The sequence below is a fragment of the Coturnix japonica genome, chromosome 5, assembly GCF_054131305.1.
Source record: "Coturnix japonica strain WE chromosome 5, WE-NBRP24, whole genome shotgun sequence".
NCBI classification, from domain to species: domain Eukaryota; kingdom Metazoa; phylum Chordata; class Aves; order Galliformes; family Phasianidae; genus Coturnix; species Coturnix japonica.
The window spans coordinates 16,300,001-16,327,499 of NC_140667.1; the positions used below are offsets into that span (position 1 = coordinate 16,300,001).

At 42.8% G+C, this 27,499-nt stretch overlaps 2 protein-coding genes and 2 non-coding genes across 16 annotated transcripts in view; all 4 read left to right on the plus strand.

Moving 5' to 3' along the window:
• Nucleotides 1-22,905, plus strand: part of DENND2B (DENN domain containing 2B) — a 139,642-nt gene extending 116,737 nt beyond the window's left edge. For 11 of the 13 annotated variants that reach the window (XM_032445153.2, XM_032445156.2, XM_015864089.3 and 8 more), the window contains 9 exons: nucleotides 490-567; nucleotides 4,069-4,209; nucleotides 6,564-6,712; nucleotides 18,269-18,446; nucleotides 19,273-19,314; nucleotides 20,264-20,375; nucleotides 21,305-21,544; nucleotides 21,683-21,769; nucleotides 22,162-22,905. In XM_032445153.2, coding sequence (XP_032301044.2) covers nucleotides 490-567; nucleotides 4,069-4,209; nucleotides 6,564-6,712; nucleotides 18,269-18,446; nucleotides 19,273-19,314; nucleotides 20,264-20,375; nucleotides 21,305-21,544; nucleotides 21,683-21,769; nucleotides 22,162-22,196 — 1,062 coding nt within the window. In that variant the 3' untranslated portion in view covers nucleotides 22,197-22,905. Of the gene's footprint in view, nucleotides 1-489; nucleotides 568-4,068; nucleotides 4,210-5,858; nucleotides 6,003-6,563; nucleotides 6,713-18,268; nucleotides 18,447-19,272; nucleotides 19,315-20,263; nucleotides 20,376-21,304; nucleotides 21,545-21,682; nucleotides 21,770-22,161 lie in introns of all 13 variants that reach the window. The other 2 variants (XR_014947068.1, XR_014947069.1) reach the window with 1 other exon arrangement.
• A 976-nt stretch (nucleotides 22,906-23,881) lies between these two features.
• On the plus strand, nucleotides 23,882-26,958 carry RPL27A (ribosomal protein L27a). Its single transcript, XM_015864106.3, has 5 exons — nucleotides 23,882-23,913; nucleotides 24,180-24,243; nucleotides 24,769-24,844; nucleotides 25,632-25,806; nucleotides 26,782-26,958. The coding sequence occupies exons 1-5, from the start codon at nucleotides 23,911-23,913 to the stop codon at nucleotides 26,908-26,910; spliced, it is 447 nt and encodes a 148-aa protein (XP_015719592.1). The 5' UTR covers nucleotides 23,882-23,910; the 3' UTR covers nucleotides 26,911-26,958.
• On the plus strand, nucleotides 25,172-25,303 carry LOC116653559 (small nucleolar RNA SNORA3/SNORA45 family). Its single transcript, XR_004307658.1, has one exon. It is a non-coding gene; the product is annotated as a small nucleolar RNA SNORA3/SNORA45 family (small nucleolar RNA).
• Nucleotides 26,088-26,219, plus strand: LOC116653560 (small nucleolar RNA SNORA3/SNORA45 family). Its single transcript, XR_004307659.1, has one exon. It is a non-coding gene; the product is annotated as a small nucleolar RNA SNORA3/SNORA45 family (small nucleolar RNA).
• Nucleotides 26,959-27,499: the final 541 nt, after the last annotated feature.

The window sequence follows — 27,499 nt, forward strand, 5'->3', positions numbered from 1 at the left end:
AATCTAAGAAAGTTAATGATTCAGCTCATGCAGCTTGCCTTTGTTTAGGTATGTGAGCTTGCTTTCTGTAAGTTAAGCTGATCATGAGTGAACTGAGAACTACAGCCATAGTTACTTCCCTAACACTGTAATTCTCATCTCCCAGCGTATGGTCCTGGGGTGGCCTTGCCACAACAGGAGCAGAGGAAGGTGGTATAAGGCATGAGTTACAGCCATAGTTAAAATGTGCTTTTATGGCTTCAAGCCAGAGCAATGTTGGAATACAGCTCCATTGTACCATGATTTCCTAAGTGTGTGAGCACTACTTACGCTTTTTAGCCTACTGTTTAAGGGATAAATACAATGCTTTTCCAAGAGTAGCTATTTTGATGGAGAAATGGGTAGTGAAAGACGCTACGTGATGGCCAACTATGTGATCATAGAGAGAGGCATATTTCTGCATGGCTCCAAATCAGTGTGTAATTTCAGTCTCTTTTATACTGTTATCAGCCAAGTGGAAAAGGCCCACGCCTACCTGAAGTCTATTGTGTCATCAGTCGCCTGGGGTGCTTTGACTTATTTTCTAAGGTAAGAGGATTTTTTTTACAATGTTGTTTTCAAACTTGAGTGTTTACTCAGAAATATCCACATCAATAAACCAGACAAGAAGAATTTCTTCCTTTGATGGGAGATAACTGTATTTTGTAGTTGCTGTTTTGGATATTGTATTTCTATGACTGGATTCATCAAAGAATGTCTTATTTCTTCTGTGACTGAGGCAGAACTTGATTCAAAAAACATCTGGGTGTCTGTATCATCTGGCTGACTGGAGGTTTTTCCATTGTTTTCCAAAGCCATTCTGTGCTGAGCTGTAACTCTTGGCATCTACAGTTCAAATGATGGGCCAGTACCACTTTTACTCCAGCACCCTGTGGAATAATGAGGTTAAGAAAGAAGAGTATTTGTTAATTGAAGTCTATGTTCTTAATAACATTGACATGGTGTTTTTATTCTAAGGGACTAGGGAAGGATGTATAATCCTGTAATAAGCCTTTACATTAACAAATCCGAAGTTATATTATAAGCTGATGTAATATTTACCCAGGTAATAAATTTCTTGATGTAAGAGTATTAAGACTGTATGTAGAACATTGCAGCTAAACAGGGATTGCATCACCATTGAACAGTTAACTGCTAGTCAGCTCCAGGACTACAAGCGTTATTCTTTTGTAAGACAAAAGGTTACTAAAATAAGCTATTTAAAACATTACTGATGGGTTACATTTGAAACATCTCTTTGGCTGCCAGTTTAGGACCTCCAGTCATCTGAAAAAGGCCTACAAAATACTGTGAGCTCCTCAAGAGTACCCTATAGGATTTGCTGGTGGTCTGTGTAGATGGATGATATGTCTGATGTCAGATGGTTGTCTTCCCTTATTCGAATTTTGATACAGTATTCATAGAATGTTTTAATTTGCCAGAGGTTTTCACTTCAGATACAAAGAGTCTGACAGGACTTAAAGATTAATTTTGTTTGTTCATTTGTAGAGGAATAAAGTTGAAATAAGCACATAACAACTGAAGTTAAGAAAAATACGGTTCATAGGATCTAGTAATCACGTGGAATGTTGACTTTCATCAAAACATCCTTTATAGATAAAACTTAGTTTAACACAAATATCAAGTGAAGAAAAACAGTGGTGTTGAAGTAGTTAATTGCAGTTCTGCTTCTGAGGTCCTCCATAACACTCTGCATCTGAGGGTTTATAACAGTGACCCTTAGACATAATACATATCTAAACCCAGATATCCGTGAGCAAAATGGAACTCATTATTCTGAAAGGATAATGCAGTTCAAAAAAAGTAACAGTCTTGGAAACTGTGGAGAGAGGTCCTGAGGCTCTTTGTTTGCTTTCATGCTTTTATCTAATTTTGATAATGCACCAGTTTTCAAAGGAAACCTTGGGAAGGGGGAAAAGCACAGAAAGCATGAAAAATTGGAAATGTGAGTATCCTACTTACCACCAAATATCTCTGCAGCTGGGATATAAAGTCTGCTACAGACAAGAATGATCAAACTGAAATTGCAAATAGACTGCTTTCCCAGTTAAATCTGCAGTCTGAAAATGTCTGTTCATCCAGTCAGAATCAACTGGAGGCTGACTGGTAGGTGCGATTTCACTGGTTTTAACAGGAGCAGATCCCAGCTGACCTTGCAGGCAGGCCCCCAAATTCTTGATCTTTGAGAAGAAGGGGAGGCTCCCACTGAATTACATATGAGTCTGTGAGTGGGGCTGTAGTACACCCATGCTTTTTTTTTAGTTATGGGCTCAGGGAGGGGCTGGGCCACAAAAAGGCCTAATCCCCACTGGATCTGTACTGTGCTGCGAAGAGCTGATCACCTCCTGAAAATACAGGTGCCACAGTGAGAGTTGCTTGGAAAGACATGGTGCAGACTCTTGCTCTCTGGGCTGGATTTAGTACAGGTTTTAAGCAGAAACTCCAAGCAGCGCAGCTGGAAAGGTAGCTTCTAAAGGAAGGAGGAAGAGTTCAAGTCGCAGCTTCTTCATTGTTTTTGGAGACGGATGTGGATGGAGGCAGTTCTTGCAAACTGAATCAGTCTCTTTCTAATTGCACAATTGCGTATTATTATATTGTGTATCTGCAATGTTAGTCAAAACAAGGAACAGTAATCTTACAGAAAAAAATGTGACTGATGAAAGACCACAAGATACTGAACCTTGGGTATTATTTATCAGGAAAGCAAAATGAGTTCTTTGTTTTAAAATATGTATCATGCTGGTTTGGATAACTTGCATTATTTTCATCTTTTTTGAAGCCTTTTATGCTCACTGCTATAATAGCTACTGCTAAGACAGACTTCAGAACCGTGGATGTCCTTACTTCCAGACCTAGTCAGTTATAAGCTAGGGGCTATCTGCCACTTCTGCAGATAAGGATTGTAGCTCTGCTTTAGAGTTCAGCCTTCAGTGGGCAGTGAAGAGGAAGGAGAAACTATGCACCAGTGAATGCTTCTGTTGGCATTTGGTGTCATTAGCTATCGTTGTAAGTCACCAGCATGCGATAAAGTATATTTTAATATTCTGTTTCAGTGAAAAAAGCATTTCCAAGAGAAACAAGGGAAAATGCCTGGCTTAGATCCACTAACACATGCATAGCCTTTTGGTCTCGAGTGGTGGTTAGAAGATCAGTCTTTCAGGTCAAACCACTAACTGCTTTGAAGCTTGCTTTCTTGTCTTCTTTGGGTTTATCATCTATAGGGTCTGTCTAATGTGGGAAAGCTTAGCTGTGATCTAATTTATGCTGTTCCATGTGACCAAAAAGAGAAGAAAATTATAGTTCTTTCTATCTGTAAGAAGTTCCATCTGCTCATTTCAGAACTGGGTTGCCAGCCCTGCATTACGTTAAACAGAAAACGACCTTAGTGCAGGCAGCCAGCATAAACAGCTGGGCATGCTTCATGAAGCTGCTCACAGCTGGCTCCAGCTTGGCGCAGACTGCAAAGTGGCTGCTGTCATCATGGCTGAGGCCTGGACCTAGAGCTCCCTCCTGGTGGAGTCCTGATGGCATCATAGGATGTTGGGGGTGCTTTTCTTGCCAGTCTGGCTTTTTCCTGCCCAAATTGTCATAGTGGAGAAAAACGAGCTCTTTAATGCAAACCTCAGGTTCACAACTGAGACTTGACGCTCACTTGGCCTGTGAACATGAGGCTTGTGTTGATCTTGCTCTTCTTCAGCTCACACTGTTGTTCGAGTCAAATCCCAACAATATAGATCCCATTTTGCCATGCCTGATCTTCCTTCAGCTTTGCAGGTTTGTTGTTTCTTCCTTGTCTCTTTGTTCAACTGCATGCATGGAAGGAATTCATGTTGTAACTGGAAGATGAGTCACTCTTACTGTAGGATCAAATACTGTGGTTTTAATGGCATTGCAGAAATGTATGGAAAAGGAAAATTAAACTTAGGTCTGCTATGTGTTTAGGCACATGTGGATCAGAAGATGTTTCAAAAGTGTATGTGGTGCTGACCTGTTCTCTCTTTTCTGTCTTATGTCCTACTAATGGATTAGATCCTGGATGAGGTTGAAAGGAGAAGGGGCATATCTGCTGCTTTGGTTTATCCATTTATGAGGAGTTTGATGGAATCTCCTTTTCCTGCACCTGGAAAGACAATCAAAGTCAAAACCTTTCTGCCTGGAGCTGGCAATGAGGTAAAAAAAAACAAAACAGGAAACATTAAGAACCAAAGCTTTCACCCTCGTTGTGTCTATAATAAACAAGAAAAGAAAGCCTTATGGGATGGTACTTAAAATGAGAAGTGCAGGAGCTGCTACAGTGCTGATATGTTAATACTAGTTCTTACTGATTATTATAAACCAAGTTATGGTTAGAAATTTGTTATTTCATAAATTTTAATAAGTTGCCTTCTTATTGCAAACATCATTAGTGCAATTCATTACTTAAAAAAAAAAAACACACAAAAAACCACAGACCTCATAGAAAATGACACTGCTGGTGCTTTGCTTAAAGTTTCTTTTAGCTTGAGGCTTACTAGATATTTGGCACATCCTTTTATACTCTATGTGTCCTAATGTTAATAGGCAGTAGCTCCATTCAGGTGAGCAGCTGTAGAGAGAAATTATTCACTGCAGGTAAGAACAGAATTTGTCTCACTTAACAAAAGTAAGAAAAGTCTTCTGTGGTTACTTTACAACTCCTACGGTTAGTTCCACAGTGCTGTTTTTTACACTGATCCGTATCTTCCCCAAGTGTAATGAAGTGAACCTGTAATGTCACTTGGGATGAAATGTAAGGGGTGCCCTGTAGAAGTGACTTGCTGTGTGTTTTTAAGTCACGTACATTTTCTTCTGGAGAAGCAAAGAAAAATTGAGGGGCTGCTTGGCATAGCAGCAGTAAGATCTGATAACACCCTTGTGGTGCGAATGTATCTGGGAACCATAGATCGCCAACTTCTCTTTCCTCTGCTCAAGCATCTGAACTCTCCCAGAGAATAATATTGAGATGATTCCAAACAAACAAACAACTCCCCTGGCTGAGCTTTACTCTGTGTTATGCTAGTACGAACTCGTTATTTAAATGGAATGCAGTGTCTTAATTAGGAACAGAATCTTGTCCTTCCATTGTGGCTCCTCTGGCCTAAACAAAGATGATGATTAATTGGGAAGTAGACAGTATATCTCTTTGTGCAGAGCAGACTGAAGCAGAAGGCTTTGCCAAATAAGAGAAAACATCTATGGCATCTAAAGCTGCTGTAACTTGCATTGCATCCTACACCCCAGCAAGATGTAAGTGTTGGAAGTTTTGCAGCAAAATTAGCTCCTCGTGATTGGGCACTTAAATATGGTTTGAGATTCCAGCCCTAGTGCTAAGGAATGGAAGTGGGCATCTCAAACACAAACAATATTGCAACTTAACTGGTAGGAACTGGTTTTGTGTTCTGTATCCTGTGATCTTGCTGTTGTTCATATCCCTATAACAGTGTACCTGTGAGGAATTTTGTAAGGGCTACTCAACTTTAAGCCCAATACAGCTTGCTAGTGGAGCGTGGTCTCTTGCATGAAAACATAAAGGAGGTTTAAAGCAGTAATAAGATGATGATTTTTGGACATGTGGAATGGAGGAGATGTACTTGTGCTCCTGCTGATACATCTACAAAGATTTCAACACAGCTTTAAGTTGGTCTGCTGTTCCCCTTTCCCTTCTGTTTCCTCAGTAGTTCATCATTTTCTGTCTTGCACTTCATATTTTTATTCTTCTCTTACTCTCTTCTTCGTTATATTTTGCTATCTCTTTTCTGTCCTCTGCCTACGAGTACCACAACTGAGCATGTCAATTGCAGAATAAAAGGAAGATGTAATAAAGGAATCAAGCAAAATGCATTTGAGAAAAGGAATGAGAGGGCCCGAGGTCATGGATGAAATCTGACAATTAGACTTTAAGGGAATGTCACAAGTTACCATCTCAGACCTTGTCCTGACTCCCAGTTAAGTATCGTTATATATTTATATACACGTATGTACATGTGTTTATGACAACAACAAAAGGATTAAACACCAGCTAGTGACTTGTGTGTTATAAAGCTGGAAAAAGAAAGTATATTGGGATTAAACTTTGCATAATGCATGAAGTTCAGTCCCTGGCTCCCATCTAGATGTGAATTTGAATAGCAAGCCGAGTTGATACCAAATATACTTTGTCTTTATGACCATTTAACCCTGCAAGCTTCCAGTTCTAGTTTTTTCAGTCTGTTACTTACTTCATTCTGTTGACTCAGCCAAGCTTTACATTTCTGAGAGTGTTTAGAAGGCAGAATTTTACTTCCCTAGGAAATGATAGCAGAGTTAATGTGTGCCTGTATTCTGGGAAGAACATGACATGATAGTGGATTGTGTAGCGCACTGCTTCTCTGGAGTGTTATGCCTCCAGCCTCAGTTTCCAAAAGAGGATGTACCCTCAGCAGGCATGCCTGGGCCAGGGTGCTGTGTGCCCCTGGGGCTGTCAGACTGGCCAGTGACACTGACTGATACTTGTTGAACATGTTCAGGTCATTGAGCTGCGGCGGCCGATGGACTCGCGTCTGGAACATGTGGACTTTGAATGCCTTTTCAAGTGCCTCAGTGTGCGCCAGATCATCAGGATCTTTGCCTCACTCCTCTTGGAGCGGCGTGTGATTTTTGTAGCAGACAAACTCAGGTAAGTGACAAAGGAACCTGAATCACACATCAGGGCAGTGCTGTCTCCCAGTACAGAGATCTTTAACATATATCCAGAATGACTGTCAGATGTGAGGATCCTCTTGTTGCAAGGTTTAAATAATTTTACTTCAGCACAAGTTATTTGCATCAGATGGGGAACACATTTTCTAGCTGATGCTTTCTAACTCTACCTGTACAGTGGGGATGCCAACACTTCTCTGCTTCATGGTCAACAAGTATTTTGCATAATGTTTCAAAGCAATGTAGTCCTAGTGATATTTCATTTCTGTTTTGAAACAAAGTACTTGGAAACAGTATCAGGGATCCTCACTGGAGAGCTTTGGCCATACAGGGCACACAATGTGATGCTGAGTGTTGCTTGGTTTGCTCTGTGCAGTACAGAGAGCTTGTGATGGGGCTAGATTTGAAATTCTGTACTAGCAAACCATGAAGTGTGAGCATTAAGAATGCTAGTACACTCCTTCCCAACTTGTTAGGCTACTTTATTTAGGTGCTCACACAACCTGAAAATGTTTTCTTTTTGAAACTCCATCTTGGGCTCCTTGCTACAGCCTTTCAACATCTTGTTTCCTTGCCCCAAGGTTGCAAGCACCCCTCCTTGTTCCCTTTGAGGCATGTGCTCACCCCATGATGTAAGGAGGGAGAGAGACCAGGTCATGGCTCTATGGGCCCCTTACCAAGAAAATGGAAGCTCTGTGTAGGCTGCTCCTCTGCCCTTCAGCAAAGAATCAGCCCTTTTTTGGGTGCTTGTGTATAATCTCTGTAGGAAAATATGGGCATTGTAAAGAAGACTTTCTTTGCTGTAGCGTGACAAATAATAGAACATAGCAAATAAAAAGAAAGACTGTAATTTACTAGATTCAGAAAAGATGGAGCATCTTTTAAAAGAACACAGTAGATGGAATGGGTTGTTAAAAACACAGATGGATCTACCCAAACAACCTCTGTTAAACACTTTATCTGTCCTGACCTTCTCTGAATGACCGCCAGAAATAATAGCTGCACTTAGTGGCCGCCAGTGTATATAATAGCAAAAATACTTTGCATAGTAAAAGCTTTACAACCTTTAGGGGAGAATTCCTTAAAGCTGCAGACTATTCTCAGGTTATAAAGTTATTTCCTTAGCAGTCCTTTTTTTTTGTCTAGAACAACAAGAACATTTTATTTCATCCCTTTCCTTGTCAGTAACCCTTAGTTTGAATGACCACTGGGAATGACTTAATTTCCTATAACTCCTGTTGAGAACTGTGGAGTTAGTTCAGGGTTTCTGCAGTACCCTGGAAGATATGTGAGTCACACCATGAACAGGCAGGTGGCTTTTGAAAATACTCTGATATACTTCTTCTGAATGCTTGCCTACTAAATGCTTAATTACTGAGGATATGAGGATTGTACTATGCTGCTGCCTACTGCTGCACAGCTTTGGAGTTCCCAGTTGCTCCTTGGCAATGTTGTCCTGGTTGGCCAACTACCCTGAGCCTTGATCTTAGCTGTGGGCACAGTACAGTGGGGAAGGCTTGCTGCCCAGCAGACAGAGAGCAGCCATTCCCTGGAGTGGTGTTTCTCTGGGACAGCTGATCTCACTGATGTCTTCTAATACTTCTCAGCACTGTTCAGAGAAAAGAAACAACTGTTAAACCTACTTTGACACACTTGTGGCATCTTGGCTTGCAAAACAGTCACAATGCTGAGCTGAGGCTTACAAGGTCTTATGGTTACTTCTGTAAGGGACAGAAGCCACGCAGCCTTTATTCTACATTTTGTTTTGTTTCCTCTAAAAAGAGTAAGATATAATCTGTCCTGGTAGGTAAGGTAAGGTAAGGTAAGATTAAGTCTTGGGAATCCTGAGTTCTCCCGAACCTTCTCACCTGCTTTGTGGCGCATGCCAGAAATACAGCTCCTGCCTTTCTTTTCTTTCCTTAGTTTTGTTTGGTCTGTCTGGGATCCTAAATGCTCCAGGACAGAGACTGTTTCTCGCTCTGTGCGCCTGTGCAGTTATACTTGATATAGAATGAGGCTCTAAGAGTAAAACAGAAACTAATAACAAGTCCTTTGACAAAGGCCCAGAGAAAGCGACAGTAAGAAGTGGATTTAAATTCAATACTTACTGAGGTTTTCATGGTTTAAATGGGGATGAAGTAGAAAATGAAACACTCTGGCTTTAAGCTAATAACTGTCTATCTTGGAACCTTTGGCTTGTCTGACATGAATTTTGGTTTATGGGCATCATGGTTGAAACTGAAGGAGTTTACCAGTAATGTGGAGGAAAAAAAAGTGAAATATCTTACAGGTCCTGTCTGTGGGCCCAAAGTACCAGAGCAGGAAATTAAAAAGATTTTACAAGGGTTTGATTTCTGCATGTACCCAAAAAGCTGCTTAGAAATAAATGACAGAGTTCAGGCTTCAAACAATGAGATGCAATGGGTTTTTATGGCTGCCTGGTTAACAGGTCTCCAAGCAATAAATGACTTCACACATTATACGAGTTTCAGAAAGTCATGCCTAGTGAAGTGAGATTCATTCAATAACTTGGTATTTATGGTTCTTGTGCTGTGCACAGTGTGAAAACGTAGAGTCCTTAATCTTTACTGAGAAGAGGTTGCCATCTTTCAGTACAGAAAGTGAGGCTACCAGAAATAAAGAAACAACAGTAAGGTTTGAATGACAAGCCTGTGAGTTAGCCCCCCGAACCCTAAATAATCCCACAATGCTGCCAGCTGCAAAGGGAGAGTTTCTCTACTGCTGTCCTCTAGGGGTTTACAAAGTGAGGCAGCAGATGCAAAATCCGAGGCTTCCTGGGCGCAGTGGACATTGGTGTTACTCCAGGCACAAAGGTAGCAACAGAAAGTAAATAGAACACAAACACTGGAGGAAAAACATTGCTCTGCTTGTTTTAGGTTTGTGCCGGGGAAACAACTGCAGGCATGTTTGCTGCTGGGTAGGGTATCCACGCCTGTGAGAACAGGTCTGTTGGCTTTTCCCCTGAATGCCTGAACCCAGAGAAATGAAGGGCTCGGACATCTCATTTTTGATACATAAATTAGTGTGAATGTCTGGATGAGGCTTTTGCTATGGATTGAAATCTAGAAATATTTCTTTCACAGCTGTGGGGGCTGTGAAAGGTGTCTATAGAGTCTGTGCTCTTGCAAGAGACAAAGCCAGTTCTTATTGTTGTCATTATTTTTTTCCCCAAGATATTTCAGCTACTTTGCCATGATGAATCAGTATGGGCCTCAAGGAAAGTTGTTGTAGAAAGGGTTTTATGCTCCCAAACCATATAGGTGAACTTGAATATGTACCCTAAGGAAATGGTGGGCCAGGCATTTATGTAAGCATTGCCAGGATAAGGCAGCCTCCTCTCTGGCTTCCCTTGTCAGTTCCTGCCCCAGGCCATGCCCTCCTTCACGCAGAATGCTGTGCCAGCTCAGACGCAGTAGGGATTATTCATTTTGCAGTTTCTCCAAACCAATCAGGCCCTCAGGCTGGTTGCAGTAGGAATTCTCATTCTGAGTCAGGGTAGGGCAGGGAGCTGGGGCTGGGCAACGTGACTGGGCTGGGTGCACTTCAGGTTGGTGTGAGCCAGGTGAGTTTACAGTGTCTCGGGCAGTCCATAAATAAACACACAAGTTTTACACATGTGCAAAAGAGGCTTGAGTAAACAAGGATAAGGCAGTAATGGTTGTTGTGATAGTGAACTTCAGGGCAGCTTCAGACTCTGCACATCAGTGTCTTCTTCCCTTAGGGATGACTGCAGTTGACTCCATCTCTCCCAGAAGAGATTTCCTGTTCCTCTGTCCCTCTGCCTACTCTCTTCCCCTGGACCATATGGGGCAGCCTGGTGTGACACAGACCAGCAGTCTGTCACCTGGTGACCCCCAGCCCCAGACAGCCCTCCTTTGCAGCACTCACCCCATAAGCCAAGAGGAACTGTTGTGGGAAGAAGCTATAGGCACTTATGAGGTGGGAGGACTTTACAGCTATTAAGGGTAAAAACCTCTGTGTCCTTTCCTGAAATATTTGGGACTTCCAGGAGGAATTTATTCCAACACAACTGGAAAGTTCAGGCAGGTCTCAGACCTGACCAAAGGTCAGACTCCAGACAGAAAAACTGACTAATTCAGATCAGAAGCATAAATATGTAAATACTTGCAGGAAGTCACCCCGCAGGCATGTCTCTGTTAACTTTGAGGAGCAAAAATGGAGCAGAGTGTACTTGTACACAAGTGCAAAGGCTTTCGGAATAAACAATGGTATTTTCATAATCTCATGGACAGAGATGGTTTAGGACTGGCCTTGTTATGTTCAGAGAGTACTGATGCTTGTCCTCTTATTTGAATCTGTTGTCTCGGAAGCCACGACCTCGCACTAGGAAGCAGCATGTTTAGCAGTTACAGGGCAGCCTGATCGCAGTCTCCCAATGCCTACTTAGAAAAACTGTATTAGAGATGCTTTTGGTCTTGTAGCTCAAGTTGTGAGAATTCAAATAGGAGATGTGGCAGCATTTGCTTAGTAGTAAGAGTAAACTATTATTTATCAGCTCTGTAGTGAGGTCAAATGGAAAAGAAAGAGTAGCTAAAATTTTGGGCAGGCTAATAAGGTGGAGTCTCATTCCCTATTTCTTCTTATTATCACATAATTAAGGTAGGATACAATTCTCACAAGCTAATCATGGTAGTGAGTGGGGCCTTACTAGGCTCATGTGCTGGCTGCTCCTTTCCAGTAGCTGCTATATCATAAAACTTGTGAAATCTGCCAGCCTGCAGGTTAAAAGGTAAAAAATGCATGTTGAGACAAAGAGGGAAAGTGTGCTCAGCAAACAGATTGTGAACTCTGGCCAGTAATAAAGATTTCCTTTTACTTCCCATGTCACAACAAAACTCCACAAAAAGCACTGAAGTGAACTTGACAGCAAATATACTCGCCAGAAACCTTTTTTCTTTTCTTTTCTTTTCTTTTCTTTTCTTTTCTTTTCTTTTCTTTTCTTTTCTTTTCTTTTCTTTTCTTTTCTTTTCTTTTCTTTTCTTTTCTTTTCTTTTCTTTTCTTTTCTTTTCTTTTCTTTTCTTTTCTTTTCCTTTCCTTTCCTTTCCTTTCCTTTCCTTTCCTTTCCTTTCCTTTCCTTTCCTTTCCTTTCCTTTCCTTTCCTTTCCTTTCCTTTCCTTTCCTTTCCTTTCCTTTCCTTTCCTTTCCTTTCCTTTCCTTTCCTTCCCCTTCCCCTTCCCCTTCCCCTTCCCCTTCCCCTTCCCCTTCCCCTTCCCCTTCCCCTTCCCCTTCCCCTTCCCCTTCCCCTTCCCCTTCCCCTTCCCCTTCCCCTTCCCCTTCCCCTTCCCCTTCCCCTTCCCCTTCCCCTTCCCCTTCCTTTTTCCTCTTCCTCTTCCTTTCTCCTTTCCTTTCCCTTCTCCTTTTCTTTCCCTTCTCCTTTCCTTTCTTCTTCCTCTTATTTTTTTTTTTTTATTTTTTTAAGGGAGAGTTTACTGTGTCCAATCTCTATCTGATCTGTACCTTTTCTTAGGACAGGATGCAGAAGATCCAGCTGTGTATTCTTTTGGTCAAATCTGGCACAGCCCTTTATTGAGCCAGAAGTTCAACTCTTTGCCTCAAGCAAAAGTTATTCCCCCATTATCCACATGTTTTTTCCAAAGATCATTAAGGGCTTCCTGAAGGTGGTCAGGATTATTGTGCTGTCTGACATGCTGAGCACAAGTTAGGAAATTTCTTCCACTAATTCCTGCAGCGAAAGGCACCGTCACTTGTATGATTATCCCATATGTAATCATGCCCAATATGAAAAGTTTATTCTACAGCAAGAATATCAGTGTGTCTGCTAGTACAATGAAATACCACTAAAAATTAATAACATGGATACTTTAAGTCTCAAAACTCTTAAACCCTTCATAAAGTATGCGATTATTTGTCTTGATGTAGCTCCAATTGCTTGGTATTCTGCTTGCTTTCTTAGTTGTAATCTTCTTTGAGTATGATGTTTGTATGCAGCCCAGTCCTGCCAGATGCAGAGTGCCTTGTCTTACCATCTAAGTGCTAGAATGTGTTTAATGTGATGTGAAATTGGTGGTTCAGGGCAACTAGCAAAGATGTCTCTAAAGACTTTTGAGAGAGATTTTTTTGCACTCTGTTCTTCCTTCTCAAGAGGTTCTTATTTTTGTACTACTTGAAGAGGTACCAATCTGGCATTCTGATTCTGCGATGACTGATGGCAGTGGGAGAGCTGTGCATTGAGAGTATTTCTAATGTAACTTCTCAGGAAACATGTCAGGTGGAAGAGAGAGCCTAAAAAACAAAATGAACTTGCTAAGTCTGTCTTAATCATAGAATTACAGAATTGCTCAGGTTGGAGAAGACCATAAAGATCATCAAGTCCAACTACAACCCAACCATGCTACCCTAACTCTAACAACCCTCTGCTAAATCATGTCCCTGAGCACCACATCCAAATGGTTTTTAAACACATCCAAGGATGGTGACTCAACCAGCTCCTTGGGGAGGGAGTCTTGATTAAGATTCCATGGTCCCATAGAAAAGAAGGATAATAATGGCATTTTTAGTACACAGTGAACTTTGATGGCATTTATTAATATACCATATTACAAGAAGGGTACAATAAGCTTGTAAAATTTTCCTTTTCCTCCTGTTCTAGTTTCCAGTGATGTTTAGTCAGGTGACTTCAGGCTTTGACTAAAGCTCACTTTCCCACTTCTGATTTATGCAACAAAATTCTCTTCCCCTTCCACTTTCCCATGAAAAGGAATGGCATAAGAAGAGTACTATGCTGTCTTCTGAATTACTTACTGGTGCAATAGCCATCTGGCAGTTAGTTGCAATGTTTTCCCAATTTGGTCTCTAGTTTCCAGCAAGAGGATTTAGACAAATTCTCTTTTTATAGCTTTTGAAGAAGAAGAATTAAGGTGTTGGGACTGCTTTTTTTTTTCTTTCTTTTTTTTTCTTTTTTCTTTTTTTTCCCTTTGTTACTATCTAGGAAAATTCCTCATTCTACTTTACATCTGTCATATTGTTAACACAGCAGTGATTGCCTGTGAATCTGAAACCATCTTGTCAGAGACAAGAAGTTAAATTTTGAATCCTAATCACATGAACACAGTGCCAATCAGAAGAAAGCAGTGCTATGAACAGACAGGTCTCCTGGCCCCTCAGTAACTGCAGGCCTTACATGTGAACACATAGAGACATCCTTTAATATTTAATAAGCACTGAGTTACCTGTGACAGCTTCACTTCTCAAACATTTGTATTTCAGCTTGGCTTCAGTATTGAGTTACAAGCACAAAGGTATTTCTTGCTTCATATTTTCCCTGGCCAGAAGGTTATCCCTTACACATCCTGCAGTCATCTTCTGTCATGCCTCCCCAGTTCCCCCTGTATCTGACTCTGCCTCTGAATGAAGCTTTTGTTCACTGTGCCTGTGTTTGCACGTACCCATTCCTGACTGGGCATTTTTTCATGGCCACAGCCGCACAGCCAGATTGCTCCATCACCTCCTTCTCTTCTGTAGATACAGAAGTTTACAGTTTTACAGAAGTTTTGAAATGTTAATGGGACAGATCTAGCTAAAAAGCTGCAAAAACGCTTCATTTGGTTTGAGTCAGAAGAGGGGAAATCCAGCTGTTTTCCCCCCTTTTAAACAGCCTTCATTGGGTAAATGAGAATCATGCAGTAATAATTTTGCATATGTAGTATGCCTGACTATTTCACACAAGTTAGAAAACGGGAAATTTCCTGCACTGCTCTATCAGTGACTTGTTCTTGAATTCTCCTGAGTTGTGTCCATGCCTGGCCTGTTTGATGGGCTGTTGAAATGCAGGCCCTCAAACACAACAGACCAGGGCGTGAAGCATGAGCCACAGACTGGTGCATGCAGCTGCAGAACAAGGGTTCTGAGGGCCAAGCAGTGTACTGGAGCAAAGCAGCCATGCTGGGGAGCAGAAAGAAAGCAGTAACATCTCCCTGTCATCACCCAGCTCTTTAGGCAGCCCAGAGATCTTCAAAGGCTTCCTTTAAAAGCAGCAATGCTGCAATGTGGTCACTGTCCCTCATGATGCTGATATATTTTGATTTATGCCTTGCCTCTGATGCTATTCGTTGGACTTATCCACCAGAGTGAAACTGCTGCTGTTATTTAGTCCTAAGAGAAACTGTTCCTTTTCCAGTGTTCAGCTGTGCATTGCATCTGGCACAGTGCAGTTCTCCCAAGGCTGTCTGCCCAGCGACAGGAATCCCACAGTCCATCTCTCATCTAAACTACAGCAATCTGCTACAATTGTCACTGCCATGTTCTCTTTATTTGATGCCTTTCCAGCTTTTTGTTTTGTCCTCTGTCTCTGCAGTCTGTGTGTGGTGAAGGAGACTGGCCAAATTCTTGGCTTTGTGGTCTTTTCCCAGAACTCTTTACAGAGTTCTTTGCAAACCTCCCAGACCATTGCAAAGTTGTCACAGACTTTGTCTTCTCTCAGAGGCTGGAGTTAAGCTAAGATCTGGGGAGGTGTTGAGGGATGCATGAAGGAAGTGTTGGATAAATGGTTTTGCCACGGAGGAACTGTAGGTGGTGGATGGAGGAGTAGGAAGGAATACAATCTTTGGCTGTTAGAATAAAGGAAAGGGAGTTGTCAAGTGTATGTGTGGAATATTTCCAGCATGTGTAACTGAATATGACTTTAATATTTTGTGAGAGTTGATGACTTGCAGCACACAAAGAGCTCTGGTCTTTTGAAGCAGGCACATCCAGAACTGGCATTGGCACTGGCAGCGCTCCCTGCAGCCAGCACAGCATCCGTTTACTGTTCAACAGCAGCGGCTGTGTTTCTGAAAATATGGTGATTGTTCTATGGTAATATATTGATGATTACTTTTTAAGATAGCCTGAATTTGGGGATATTTGTTGAACTGACCCAGAAGTTAATTACCTTTATTCTATTAATGGTCAAAGTGGATTCAAGTTAATTTGTTTTTGACATGGATGCTATCCATGTCCACCAGCAGTCCCCACAATTCAGCTGAGTCGTGGCCATATCTGAAACTCTTGTGCCTCAGTTCTTGGTCTGAGTGGGTCTCCATAGCCAAGTATGCAACAGGGAAAATTTCTGTGTGCTGCCACAGGAAAACAGTTTGTAAAGCAAAGTACCGCAGAGGAGAAGTCAACTTTGAGCGGGGAAGATGCAGTGTTATCACATCGGTTCTTCAGTAGCTGCTTTGATGATGACATAGCCGTTCCATACCTGAAAAGATTCATCAGGTTCTAAAGTTATAAAGGAAAAAAATCTCTAATTTCCTATCATTACTGATAGACTCATGCATTAATAATGCTGTACGACATCATGTCAGTACTTTCATCATCATCAAAACTACCTTGATCTATTAAAAATGAGAATATTCTGAAAATATTCTGTGGCCATTCTGTTGCTTTACTTTGTGGGGTTCACACACCTTGGAGAAAATAAGCCATCTTAATTTACTTCATGTTTCTTGATCAAGAACAGTTGGGACAGCGCACGTGTTGCACAGCTTGAAAGGAAAAAGTAGAGTGGACTTGTTTCCAGGTTGGGCTTTATTTTTATTTTCATTTACTGGATATGCTTTTCATGAATAATACCCTTTTGAGAGGATTGGAACCGTATGGCAGAGGTTTAAAGTTCCCTTATGGCTGTCATTTCTGAAGGTGACCTTGCAGAATGTGAAAACGACACACTGAAGTGGGAGATGTGTATCCTTTCTAAGGGGGAATCCTTCCAGCTGTGGAAGGATGCTTTGTACATGTAAGAATGTACACAGATGTACACAGATGCTTTGTACGTGTAAGAATTTGGTTCCATCGGTCTTCCAGTCTTTCTAACCTCAGCGTGAGAGAGAAAAGTCTGCTGTTCTGGGGGGTGTGGTGCTCACAGTGAGTGTTTTCTGCACGGTCAGCCTGAGATATCTCACAGGAAACCATTTTCTGAGGCTGAATTTTGCTAAATGGATGTGCTGAGCCCTACCACGCTCAGGAGGAGCTGACAAGGGCAGCAGCGTGACCCACAGGATGCCATGGAGCAGGGTGCTGCCACGTGCTGTGCTCAGCTGCTCTAGGCCCCATCCGCCCCCTGGGAGAGCTCTGAAGGAGAACCCAGTGTCCTCCCCTGGCGTGGGAATAGCACTCAGGGAGGATGCAGGGGCTGATTTACGTCACAGCTCTGCGTGTAAAGCAGCAAGTTACAAAAGGGCATTCTATAGAAAGGAGAAAAATATTAACCGAATGTTAGAAGAATGTTTGTATTCCTGCTTTTAGCTCAACGTGGCTCTTCTTTGAGTCAGCTGTGTAAGAAGACCGAATTGGTTGCAGCTAAAAATGCCGCAGCGTCATTAAAAGCATGCTTGAGAATTGTGCTGGGAGCCTGCACTGTGCCCCACAGCTCTTCTGAAGCACAGCATTATGTTTGCTGTCACCCACACTCGTAGGACCAAAGCATGAGTCAATGGCAGCACCCCACATGCTCTAAGATGATGTATTCCTCCAATTTGCTGATTTTTCATAGAATGATAGAATGATAGAATCATAGAATGGCCTGGGTTGAAAAGGATCATAATGATCATCCAGTTTCAACCCCCCCCGCTATGTGCAGGACCTGTTTCAGGCTACATAAGTTATGAAAGCACCCTGTAATTGGCAGATCTTAAATTAAGTATCAAATAAGTGAAACAAACCAACCAAAAACAGGCTAAAAAGACATGCATTTGCTGCCTCCCAAACTTCTCTGTACCTCTTCTAATTCTCACTTTTCCCCTTCAACAATCTTTAAAAGTTAATCACTGACAGGAACAAACGGGCAAAGCTTTTCTTCTGGCATAATCTATAACTAGAAGTGCTTCTGGGAGCTATTCCAGTGGAAGTCTGATGCCCCCTTAAGTTTCCAGTAAGACTTGCAGTGAAGAAATCGGCGTTTCCTCTCGGCATTCTCAAGCAATAACAGCTCTGAAGTTATTAGTTATTTATAGTTCTTTGTGGCTACATTAAGCACAGCAGAAGTTTGCACTGTGAGAAAATTAGCTCGGTCATGCTGAGCTGGGTTACAGTCCAAATTTCTGTCATCTTCTGCCTGCAAGAAGGAGATGCTGTAATGCAGCCCAAAATTGAAGCTGTGTAACAGAGAGCATGCCTCTATTCCCCTGCTGCTCAAACTGGCCTGGTAATGAGGCTCCTTTATTTTTAATGTTTGGGAACCATGTGACTGTAAAAGGGAATAGGGTTTGGTAGCGGGAGGGATGGTGGATTGAAGCCTTAGTGCGTGGGTTCCTCAGAGTACTTTTCTGAACAGGGTTAATACCATTATCACAACAGTTGGTCTAAAGTCCATCAGAATGTATTATTGTTGGGTGGTTAGATGATTTGGTTCTGCTTTGTTTGTTTATCTTGTTTTTATCTGATTTAGTCATTTTTCTTTAGCATACTTTGTTTCAGTGTTTAGTTTTTCCCTTTGCTGTCTCTTGTTTGTTTGTCAGTGCTTGACATGAAAACATCCTCTCTCCTCAGCACCCTCTCAAGCTGCTCACACGCCGTGGTGGCCCTGCTGTACCCCTTCTCCTGGCAGCACACCTTCATCCCTGTTCTGCCCTCATCCATGATTGACATCGTGTGCTGCCCTACACCCTTCCTGGTGGGCCTGCTTTCCAGCTCTCTGCCCAAGCTGAAGGAGCTGCCTGTGGAGGAGGTAGGAGCTGGCATCAGAATTGTTTGCCAGGAGTAAAGCTGGCCTGGCCTGGAGAGAGGCTGCTGCTTGCTTCTCAGTCCTTCTTACGTTTGTGTTGTACCTGTCACAACAAAATCACAAAATGCAAGCTGCTATGACACTGGTTAATGCTAATAGCAGTTGTGCATACTTTAAGGTTTGGTTTTGTTGGTGGGAGGGTAACTTTTAAGGCTTTGCTAACACTGTATGGGAAATCAAATGAGAGTTGCGCTTCCTCAGTTGTTCCAGTAAAGCACCACCAAAATCCTGAAGGCCACGCTCTTCTCTTTCTCACTCTCTCTCTCTGTGTACATTTGCAAGGCACTCTGTGCTGCAGGCTTTTGTAAATCTCTGCCGTTTTCCTCCCACACTCCTAACATTGTTCTCCCACATCCCAGCTACTTCTCACAGCTTCACTGCTCCATTAGCATAGGCATGTCACACCCTTGCCCTCCAGAAGCTGCGCTGCCTCAGCCAGCACTATTTTCTTTAACCCACTCCCTGAGATACTTTTCAACAACTCATTAGCAAAAATTAATAACATGCTAAGGTGTAAAACAAACAAACAAAAAAGAATCTGCCCAGCTCTTCTTTTGTACATATTTACAGATCTATGTTAAATCAGACTTCGGTTCTACAGAAAGAACTTCATCTCTTGTAACCTCCTTTATAACTGTTTTTGCTGTAGGAATTTGATCTGTGATGAGGCTTGGGACCATTCAGATGATCCTTCTCCATTAGAAAGCAGGCTAAATGAATGTTTTCTGTCTCTTAAGATATGTTTCACCATGATATTTCCTTTCTTCAGGCTCTGATGGTCAACCTGGGATCGGATCGATTCATCAGACAGGTAAAGTACAGCTTGAAATGTTGCCACATTTTAGCAACCTGTTTAGTTCTATGTTAAATTGCTTGTTTCAAATCATCAGATCATAGGAACTATGCAGTGGGCAAGACACTGGAAAAAAAGCTCATTTTCTGTTTCACCTCAGATTAGCATCAGGGTCTTCAGGTATCCGAAGGGAATTGCAGCTGTTAAAGAAGCCAATAACTGTATTGGCAATGCAAAGAAAACATTCAAAAATTGCATCGAGTAAGAAAACTCACTGCTCCAGGTGAAAAGGACAAAAATCACAAAGAAGAGAAGTCTCTGAGTGGGAGAGGAAGCATGGGGAATGGCTGAGTGTGCTGTGAGAAGGGTTGTGAATAGGCAGGTCAAAATGTGGCACTTGGTAATTTTGGAAGTATCCACCAGTAGGCAAGGTGGATCCATTTTCTTGTACGATTCCCTGGAAAATATGGGTGTGAATATTCCTATGAATATTCCTATGTCTGCTCACTTGCTGAACAAACATTTAATAAATGAAGAGAGCAATGAGGCAAAAGCCCAGGAAGTAAGATGTGCTAGGATATAAGTTAAAGCAACTGCTAAGAACTGAAGTTAAATAAAAGCAACTAGAGCTGCTGTATGTACATGTGGCTGATCTTCGCATGATGCGTATTCAGTAAAACAACTATTTGGACTCTTTGTCATGTGAAGAGCTGATTACAAGCATACAGATCTTTCCTTTGCTCTTTGGATTATCTTTTCTGGCTTCAATCTCATTAAGAGTGACAAGAAACTCTGTTTAGAAATGCATGATAGCTGCACACAGGGTTTTATTGTTATTTCGTTTATGTAGGCATGACAGTTGCTGATGCAAAATGCTTTTCCTCTGAACCTTAAACTGTGCAAAATTAACTGCTGTAGTTGCTGCACAAAATGAATGTGATTTAAAGATGTTTTCTTCCTCTGTCAGATGGATGATGAAGACACACTATTACCTAGAAAGCTGCAAGCTGCTCTGGAGCAGGCTCTAGAGAGAAAGAATGAACTGATAAATCAAGACTCAGATAGTGATTCAGATGATGGTAAGCTCATTTGGAAACTCATAAACAGCCATGTACATAGTGTTGTTAGTTTCCACCCAGGAGAAAGAAAGATGGGACTCCAGTACTCAGATACAATATGCAGTATCAAAGACAGTCTCTGTATGCACAAGGAATGGGACTGATAGCATCAGCACAATAGCAATACATTACCAGCAATCTATTTTGATATCTTTGTAAGTGAAACACACTTCTGTGAGTAGTTTTAAGCCTTTAATGAAGAAGTTGTACTTAACTTGGCTCTGATTCAATCCTGAATAACTATACGTGCTGAGGGGTGAGTCTGCTGTTGGCTCTCAGAATCTTTGGGGAGAGCAGCAGGTACCTCAGAAAGTGGTTTCAGTGCTGGAGGGGCTGAACTGCCTTGGGAGATTCACATTTCTCTCCAGCAGTTATAAAAAGAGCCCAGGGTGAACATAACCACCCGTGGTTTACAGTTATGAGGGAGGACTCTATTCAGCTTCTAAAATTCATTTCTACTCATCTTTGCTTTACATATGTAAAACTATTTAACATCTCAGTAGTGGTGAAAACCTAAATTCTACAACATATACTTCTGGATGTGTTTTAGTGTATAGGTTTATTATCCTCCAAGCAAGTATTTCAATTCTCAGATCTGCACAGAAGTTTGTTAAGTAAAGAGTAATTCAGATTTAAAATCACAGCTATCATTTTGACACTGCACCCACAAAGTTCTTAATTTTCTGAGCTGTATCCTGAGGATTTGTATTTCTTGTTGATTCTTGGTTACAAAACATCAGTTACAGGGCTGCAAAGGAGCTGCACAACTCCTTTCTCTCATCACCATAGCATCAGTAAACCACTGGATGACGGTGCCCAGCCCGGGATGGGGACAGTGCTGAGAGCTGCAGCAGCTGATTGTGGTGTCTTATTGCTACCTTATTTTGCAGAGTGTAACACCCTGAATGGATTAGTGTCTGAGGTTTTTATCCGATTCTTTGTGGAGACAGTTGGCCATTATTCCCTGTTCCTAACCCAGAATGAAAAAGGAGAGCGTGTCTTCCAAAGGGAGGCATTCCGTAAATCTGTGGCCTCCAAGAGCATCCGCCGCTTCTTGGAAGTGTTCATGGAATCTCAAATGTTCGCTGGTTTCATCCAGGACAGAGAACTGAGAAAATGCAGGGCGAAAGGTAAGGGTGCAGACAGCTCAGTGCCGCGGTGGGGGCAGAGCCAAGGGGCGGCGAGAGGAAGCAGCATCAGAGGAAGGGGACGGAGGGATCCCCTTCGGCACAGTGCTTTCCAGCTCAGTTTTCTCCCCTCTTCCGTAGGCCTCTTTGAGCAGAGGGTTGAACAGTATTTGGAAGAGCTTCCGGACACTGAACAAAGTGGAATGAACAAGTTTCTGCGAGGGCTTGGTGAGCAAACTGTGTAGAATTATTTTTGGAATTAATTTTCACATAGCTTCTACGTTATTTAAAAAACGTAAATATATCTTTGAGGTGAAATCTGATAACCAGAGGTGTACGTATGGGATGGGAAATATCAAAAGAATACAGTGAAAACATACTTAAAGTCAGACTTCATTACGGTCTTTGTGAGACATTTTCATTTCATTTCCAATTCCAAACATTTCATTTGCAAACATAATTGAAGAAAAAATTGTTGACTAGTAAGTATTTTGTTGGTTGTCTCTCCCTACTGGTGTTAAACAATTACATTGCAAATTACACCCATTCGTTAAGTAACTTCTGATTGCAGTTGGCTTTTCCAGGATGTGAAAAAGTGACTGGTGGTGCATTTTCTTTAGGAAATAAAATGAAGTTCCTTCACAAGAAGAACTGATCCCTTTCTGCTGAACCACCAACCCAAAGACTACGTATGACACTGTGCTTGGGACACCTGTAGCTGCAGACCTCGATGTGGGAGAATGACAAAAGCTGACTGCAGCTTTGAGTGATTGCCCATGCTGTTACAGAGCATCCGTGTATTTGGATGGGATTTGTAAATACTGTGCTATAAGCTTTTGTAACTGATTTTGTAATGAGCAAAGAAAACTGTGGTAAATATTTGTATATTCCTGAGAATAACAGGTGCTTTCTTAGTATGAGTTGAGTTATGCTTGGTGCAAAGATGAGTAGCTGACTGCGTGCGGCTCTCAGCAGAACCACTGACTTCAGGGGATGTTTGTGAGAACTACACTGATGCCTGAGTACTGCGGTCACAAATGGACTCGTGGGTCCATGGCAGAGGTTGTGTGTGCGAGGGCTGGCTTCGTGTGGCAGAGTTGGTATTGTTTTTTTCCTCCTTTTCTTTCTCATTAATTTTAAAATCGAAGTAAGAAAGTAACTTGATAATAAGGTACTTGGTTCACAATACAAAGCTTCCACTTGGTTTGAACGCTGGTCAGTAAACTCCTTGTAATCCATTCTGCACTAAGACTGTTAACTGTGAGGAGAGCTCCGTTCTTTGACATGCAAGCTGCAACGTGTAGGTACAGTACGTCCTTTCCTCATGTATGTATGTATGGTTCCCAATAAACCGTGTAAATATACCTGTTTTATAGTCTTTGTGTACTTCTGATGCTTTGTGGGTACAGGACTAGAGGAACTTGTGAATGTGAATTTGCAATTAAAACACAAAATGGTTGTTATGAATCTGTCTTTCACTAAGTTTGCTATTTTGTGACATAAAGTGTTTTTAATTCTACTTCATGTTTTCAGCTAGAGCTAAGGCATTTTATATTACCGAGGCGTTCATTTTATCCTAACAAATCTTTAAACATTTTTTTTTTTTCTTCGAGTGGGCTAGAAGGAAATCCCTTTCTGGCTTTGTACATTATCATACTTGCTCCTAGACTTCCTGAAGGTGGGGTTGCCATCCCTTGAAGTGCTCTGGGGCCAGGGAGGGCTGCGGTGAGTGGATGTGGTGGTGGTGGTGGTGGAGTGTGGGGGGCTGCTGGCTGGCTTAGATGGATCTTAGTGATCCTTCCAAGCTCCGTGATTCTATGAATCCACGATCACACGGTGGTGTTTTCAGACTGCTTTGGCACTGCCTCGGTTCAATGGCTTAAATAGAATCAGAACAGCTGGTGAGGGAGGGGGTAGAGGAGGGGGTGAAGGAGGGGTTGGGGAGGGGGGGAGGCGGAGATAAGGGGGTTTGCTGTCGTTTCTGCTGAGCTCCCAGCTGCTTTCCATGCTCCCTGCTGGCTTTGAGGCTCGCGCAATTCCGAACCTGCCAGTGGTTCTGGTTTGCTATCAGCCTCATAGAGCAAAAGCGAGGGTTTATTGACTGAAAAGGTGAAGCCGTTTCCTTTTTTCCTCGCCTCCCTCACAATCGCATAAACACCATTGCTCTGAGGTTGTACATCAAATAACGGTGCCCCCCCCCCCCCCATCCCTGCGTGCAGCGCCGCCATTTTAGCGCGGGCTCTCGCGAGACTTGACGCCATCTGCAGGAGCCTCTGCAAAGTCTCGCGAGGTTTGGCTGCTTCCGGCCGTGCCTTCCGCAGGTCTCGCGAGAGCTGCGTTCTTTCTCTGCCGTCCCTCACGCCGACAAGATGGTGAGTGCTGCGCGGCCGCCTCCACTCGCCGCCCCTCGCTGAGGGACGTGGCCGGGAAGGGGGCGAAATGAGCGGGGCTTCTCCTTGCCCGTGTCCTGCTCGGGATGCAATGGGACGGGATGGGGTCAAATGGGGATTGAGGCGAGGTGGGGCTGCCGGCGGGCCCGGGCCACGATGGCGGCCGAGCACGCGGGGCGCTGTGCGGGTGGGGCCCCGTGGTTCCGCTCACAGCCGTGCTGCTCATGGCCGCTCTCGCTCCCTCGCAGCCCTCCAGACTGAGGAAGACCAGGAAGCTGAGGGGACACGTCAGCCACGGGCACGGCCGCGTCGGTGAGTGGGGGCTGCTAGGCGAGGGGACCGAGGGTGCGGGGCTTTATACCGGGTTCTGCGGGGTGAGCTGGGTACATATGGCCTGAGAACGGGGCTGGGTTGGCTTCTTAAACGTGCGGGTAGATGCTCTGCCTAGTCTTGTCTTGCGTATGCAGAGGACGGTGTAAGACTGCAGAGTAATTAGCTGAAGCTTACTAGATTACTAGGAGAGTGGTTAGGCCCTGGAACAGGCTGCCCAGGGAGGTTGTGGATGCCCCGTCCTTGGAGGTGTTCAAGACCAGGTTGGATGGGGCTCTGGGCAACCTGATGTAGTAAAGGTGTATGTTTGGTGGCCCTGCCAGGCAGGGGGGTTGGAACTACATGATCCTTGAGGTCCCTTCCAACCCGGGTCATTCTGTGATTCTGTATGCAGAGGACGGTGTAAGACCGCAGACTAATTAGCTAAAGCTGGCACTTAATTGTGACCCTAAGTTCGTGCGTTATGTTTCGTTTTCTTGCTGTAACGAATTGAATTTTTCTTTTTAGGCAAACACAGGAAGCATCCTGGAGGCCGTGGTAATGCTGGTGGTATGCACCATCACAGGATTAACTTTGATAAATAGTAAGCGAACGCTTTAAGTTTGTACTAACAAAAAATGCACCTTTCTGAGGTAGAAGCAATTACATTACAATTGTGTGCCCCAGTGGCGCAGTGGTAGGAATGCCACATTGCAACACTGGAGGCCCTGGGTTCAAATCCTCCCTGTGGCGCAAGTGGTAGAAGTGCTGCTCTGCTACATAGGGCTCGAATCCTGGGGGTTGGACTCAATGATCTCTAAGGTCCCTTCCAACCCCCATGAGACTGTGATACTATGACTATGATGATGATATATAAATGAAAGCTGCTGTTTAGCTGCCTACCATAGGGAGTGAGAGTCATTGTCTTAATGCCGAGTCTAGAGTCACGTCTGGACAGTGCCTGTTGTCCCGATGTGCTAAAGCACTCGAATAGTAATTACTAATCTTTATTCACTGGCTGTGACCGTTCTTGTCTCGGTCAGTCACCGGATTAGTGACAGGAGCTCTGGAGCTCCTTGTGCAGTGCAGTCTTGCCTGCATTCACTGAGCTGGTTTTCACCAGGGAGATACAGGATCGGGCCAGACACACCATGGGGAAGATTAAATTGTGAGTTCAAGGCAGAACAGACTCACAGAAATAATTTTCCCCTGGTTTGGATAGCAGTGATTATTACAGTTGAATGCTCCTTGTATAATGCAAGAGTGAAATAATTATTTAAAGATTTTTGATTACTCTGAGCAAGTAAAGATCCTTGTTTCAGTGTTAAAATCCTGCCTGTTCGGGATGAATTAGAAGTGTGATCTAACAAGAAATGTTTTTTAATTCACAGTCACCCTGGCTACTTTGGAAAAGTAGGTATGAGGCACTATCACTTGAAGAGGAACCAAAAGTTCTGTCCCACTGTCAATTTGGATAAACTATGGACCCTTGTAACTGAACAGACAAGACTCAATTATGCAAAAAACCCGGCTGGAATGGCCCCAGTCATCGATGTTGTGCGCTCAGTAAGTTTCTGCTAAGATTCAAGTTTGCAGTTCCTGCTCATTTAACATGTAACTTAGCTTTGTGTCTCAGAATAAAAGGGTAAACTGCAAATGAATTGCAGTGCCTGAATGATTGTAAACCTGGACTTGTGTATCTTAGCATACCAGTAGGTAAACTAGTGCTTATGGTGGTAATGTAGGAACAACTACCCTTTATTTGGAAGATGGCAGAAGGTTGTTTAATTACCGAAGGCGCGTGTGAAAACATGATAGTGCTGTTCTCACTTAGAGAAAGCCAAAACACTGAGAATAGAGTCACATCTTTACATGTTCTGTTGTTCTGGTGTGCTATCGTTCTCAGATAGAAAATACTGATCCTCATTCACTGGCTATGATACCTCATATCTTAGTCAGCCACCAAATCAGTGACAGTAACTACCTTGTCAAGCAGGTATGATCTGCATCTCAGATGCCTCTTTGTTGGCCAGTTGTGCCACTTCTAACAGGCTTTAAAGGCTTTATGCCACCATTGTCCTTTTAATGCAAAGGACAGGAATGAAATGAGGGGATTCCAACAGAGGGCTGATGTAAAGCGTGTAGGCCAGATGTAAGTGGGTAGTAGTTAGCTGTAGCAACGCAGCCAGCTGCTCTGTCCTTTGGAAAAGTGGGAAGTGGTTGGCAGCTTCTTTACAGGACTCGGCAGTGTTTTCTGTATGTGGTTTTGGGAAGATAACAGCTTCAGATGTTCTAAGTTACTGAATAAACATAATCACCTCGTAGTTTCTACTTCTCTGAACAAATGCAACTGCACTAGCTCATGCAGGATATATTTTGCCAACTTTTTCCAGTTTTATATTAAGAGATAAATGAGGTCACAGTGATTATCGTAGTTCTGGTCTTTACTTGCATGTCCCTAAACACAGAATGGAAGCGCCTGGATATTGATCGCAAACACTAAATGTTGTCTTTTTTGTTGTTTTCTTTTAATCTTTCTAGGGTTACTACAAAGTCCTGGGCAAGGGCAAGCTGCCCAAACAGCCTGTAATTGTGAAAGCAAAGTTCTTCAGTAGAAGAGCGGAGGAGAAGATCAAAGAAGTTGGTGGTGCCTGTGTGCTCGTGGCATAAAGGCCTTTGTTTTATTCAAACCTTTTGAATAAAGACCAATGTGTAAAATGTGTTGATTTATAGAATTTTCTGACTTTTACTTGCTGTATGCTGTTCATGTTGAGTCTTGTCTCTGTAGTTATTTCTGGCTGTTCTGTGCAGTGGTTTGACTGATGCTTATAGTGATTTGGAGCTGCCTGGTTACAGTGCCAGCGTTTGGCACTTAAGAAGTACCTCCTATGTTATCTTCACAAAGTAGCAATGTACTTTGGCTACCCTTTTTGTCAGGCAAGGAGGTTACCACAACCCACTCTCCCCCTGAGGGTTGGGCAGCTGTTGGGCATGAGCTTGGGGCCACAGTACCTCAGGGTGGCACAGCAATCAGACTCGGTCCTTCATGTGTAAGCTTGGGCTGGTTTTGCTGCCTGATCACCCTCGAGCCTGTTTCTCGGGTGTATCTCCCAAATAGCCCAGAACATCTGGGGAATGTTTGGAGGATAAGAGGCTGGGGTAAGTCATAACTTCACTGCTTCTTACCACCTGTTTTTATGAATGTGACTAAATTCTCTTAACACTTTTCTCACAATCTTCCTTCTCCATTCTACCAAAA

What these genes read in the sequence shown, in the direction of transcription:
- RPL27A (XM_015864106.3), top strand. An exon ending in CCACGGGCACGGCCGCGTCG is followed by an intron (nt 24,244 to 24,768) that starts GTGAGTGGGGGC and finishes TTTTCTTTTTAG; the next exon opens with GCAAACACAGGAAGCATCCT. An exon ending in TCATCGATGTTGTGCGCTCA is followed by an intron (nt 25,807 to 26,781) that starts GTAAGTTTCTGC and finishes TAATCTTTCTAG; the next exon opens with GGTTACTACAAAGTCCTGGG.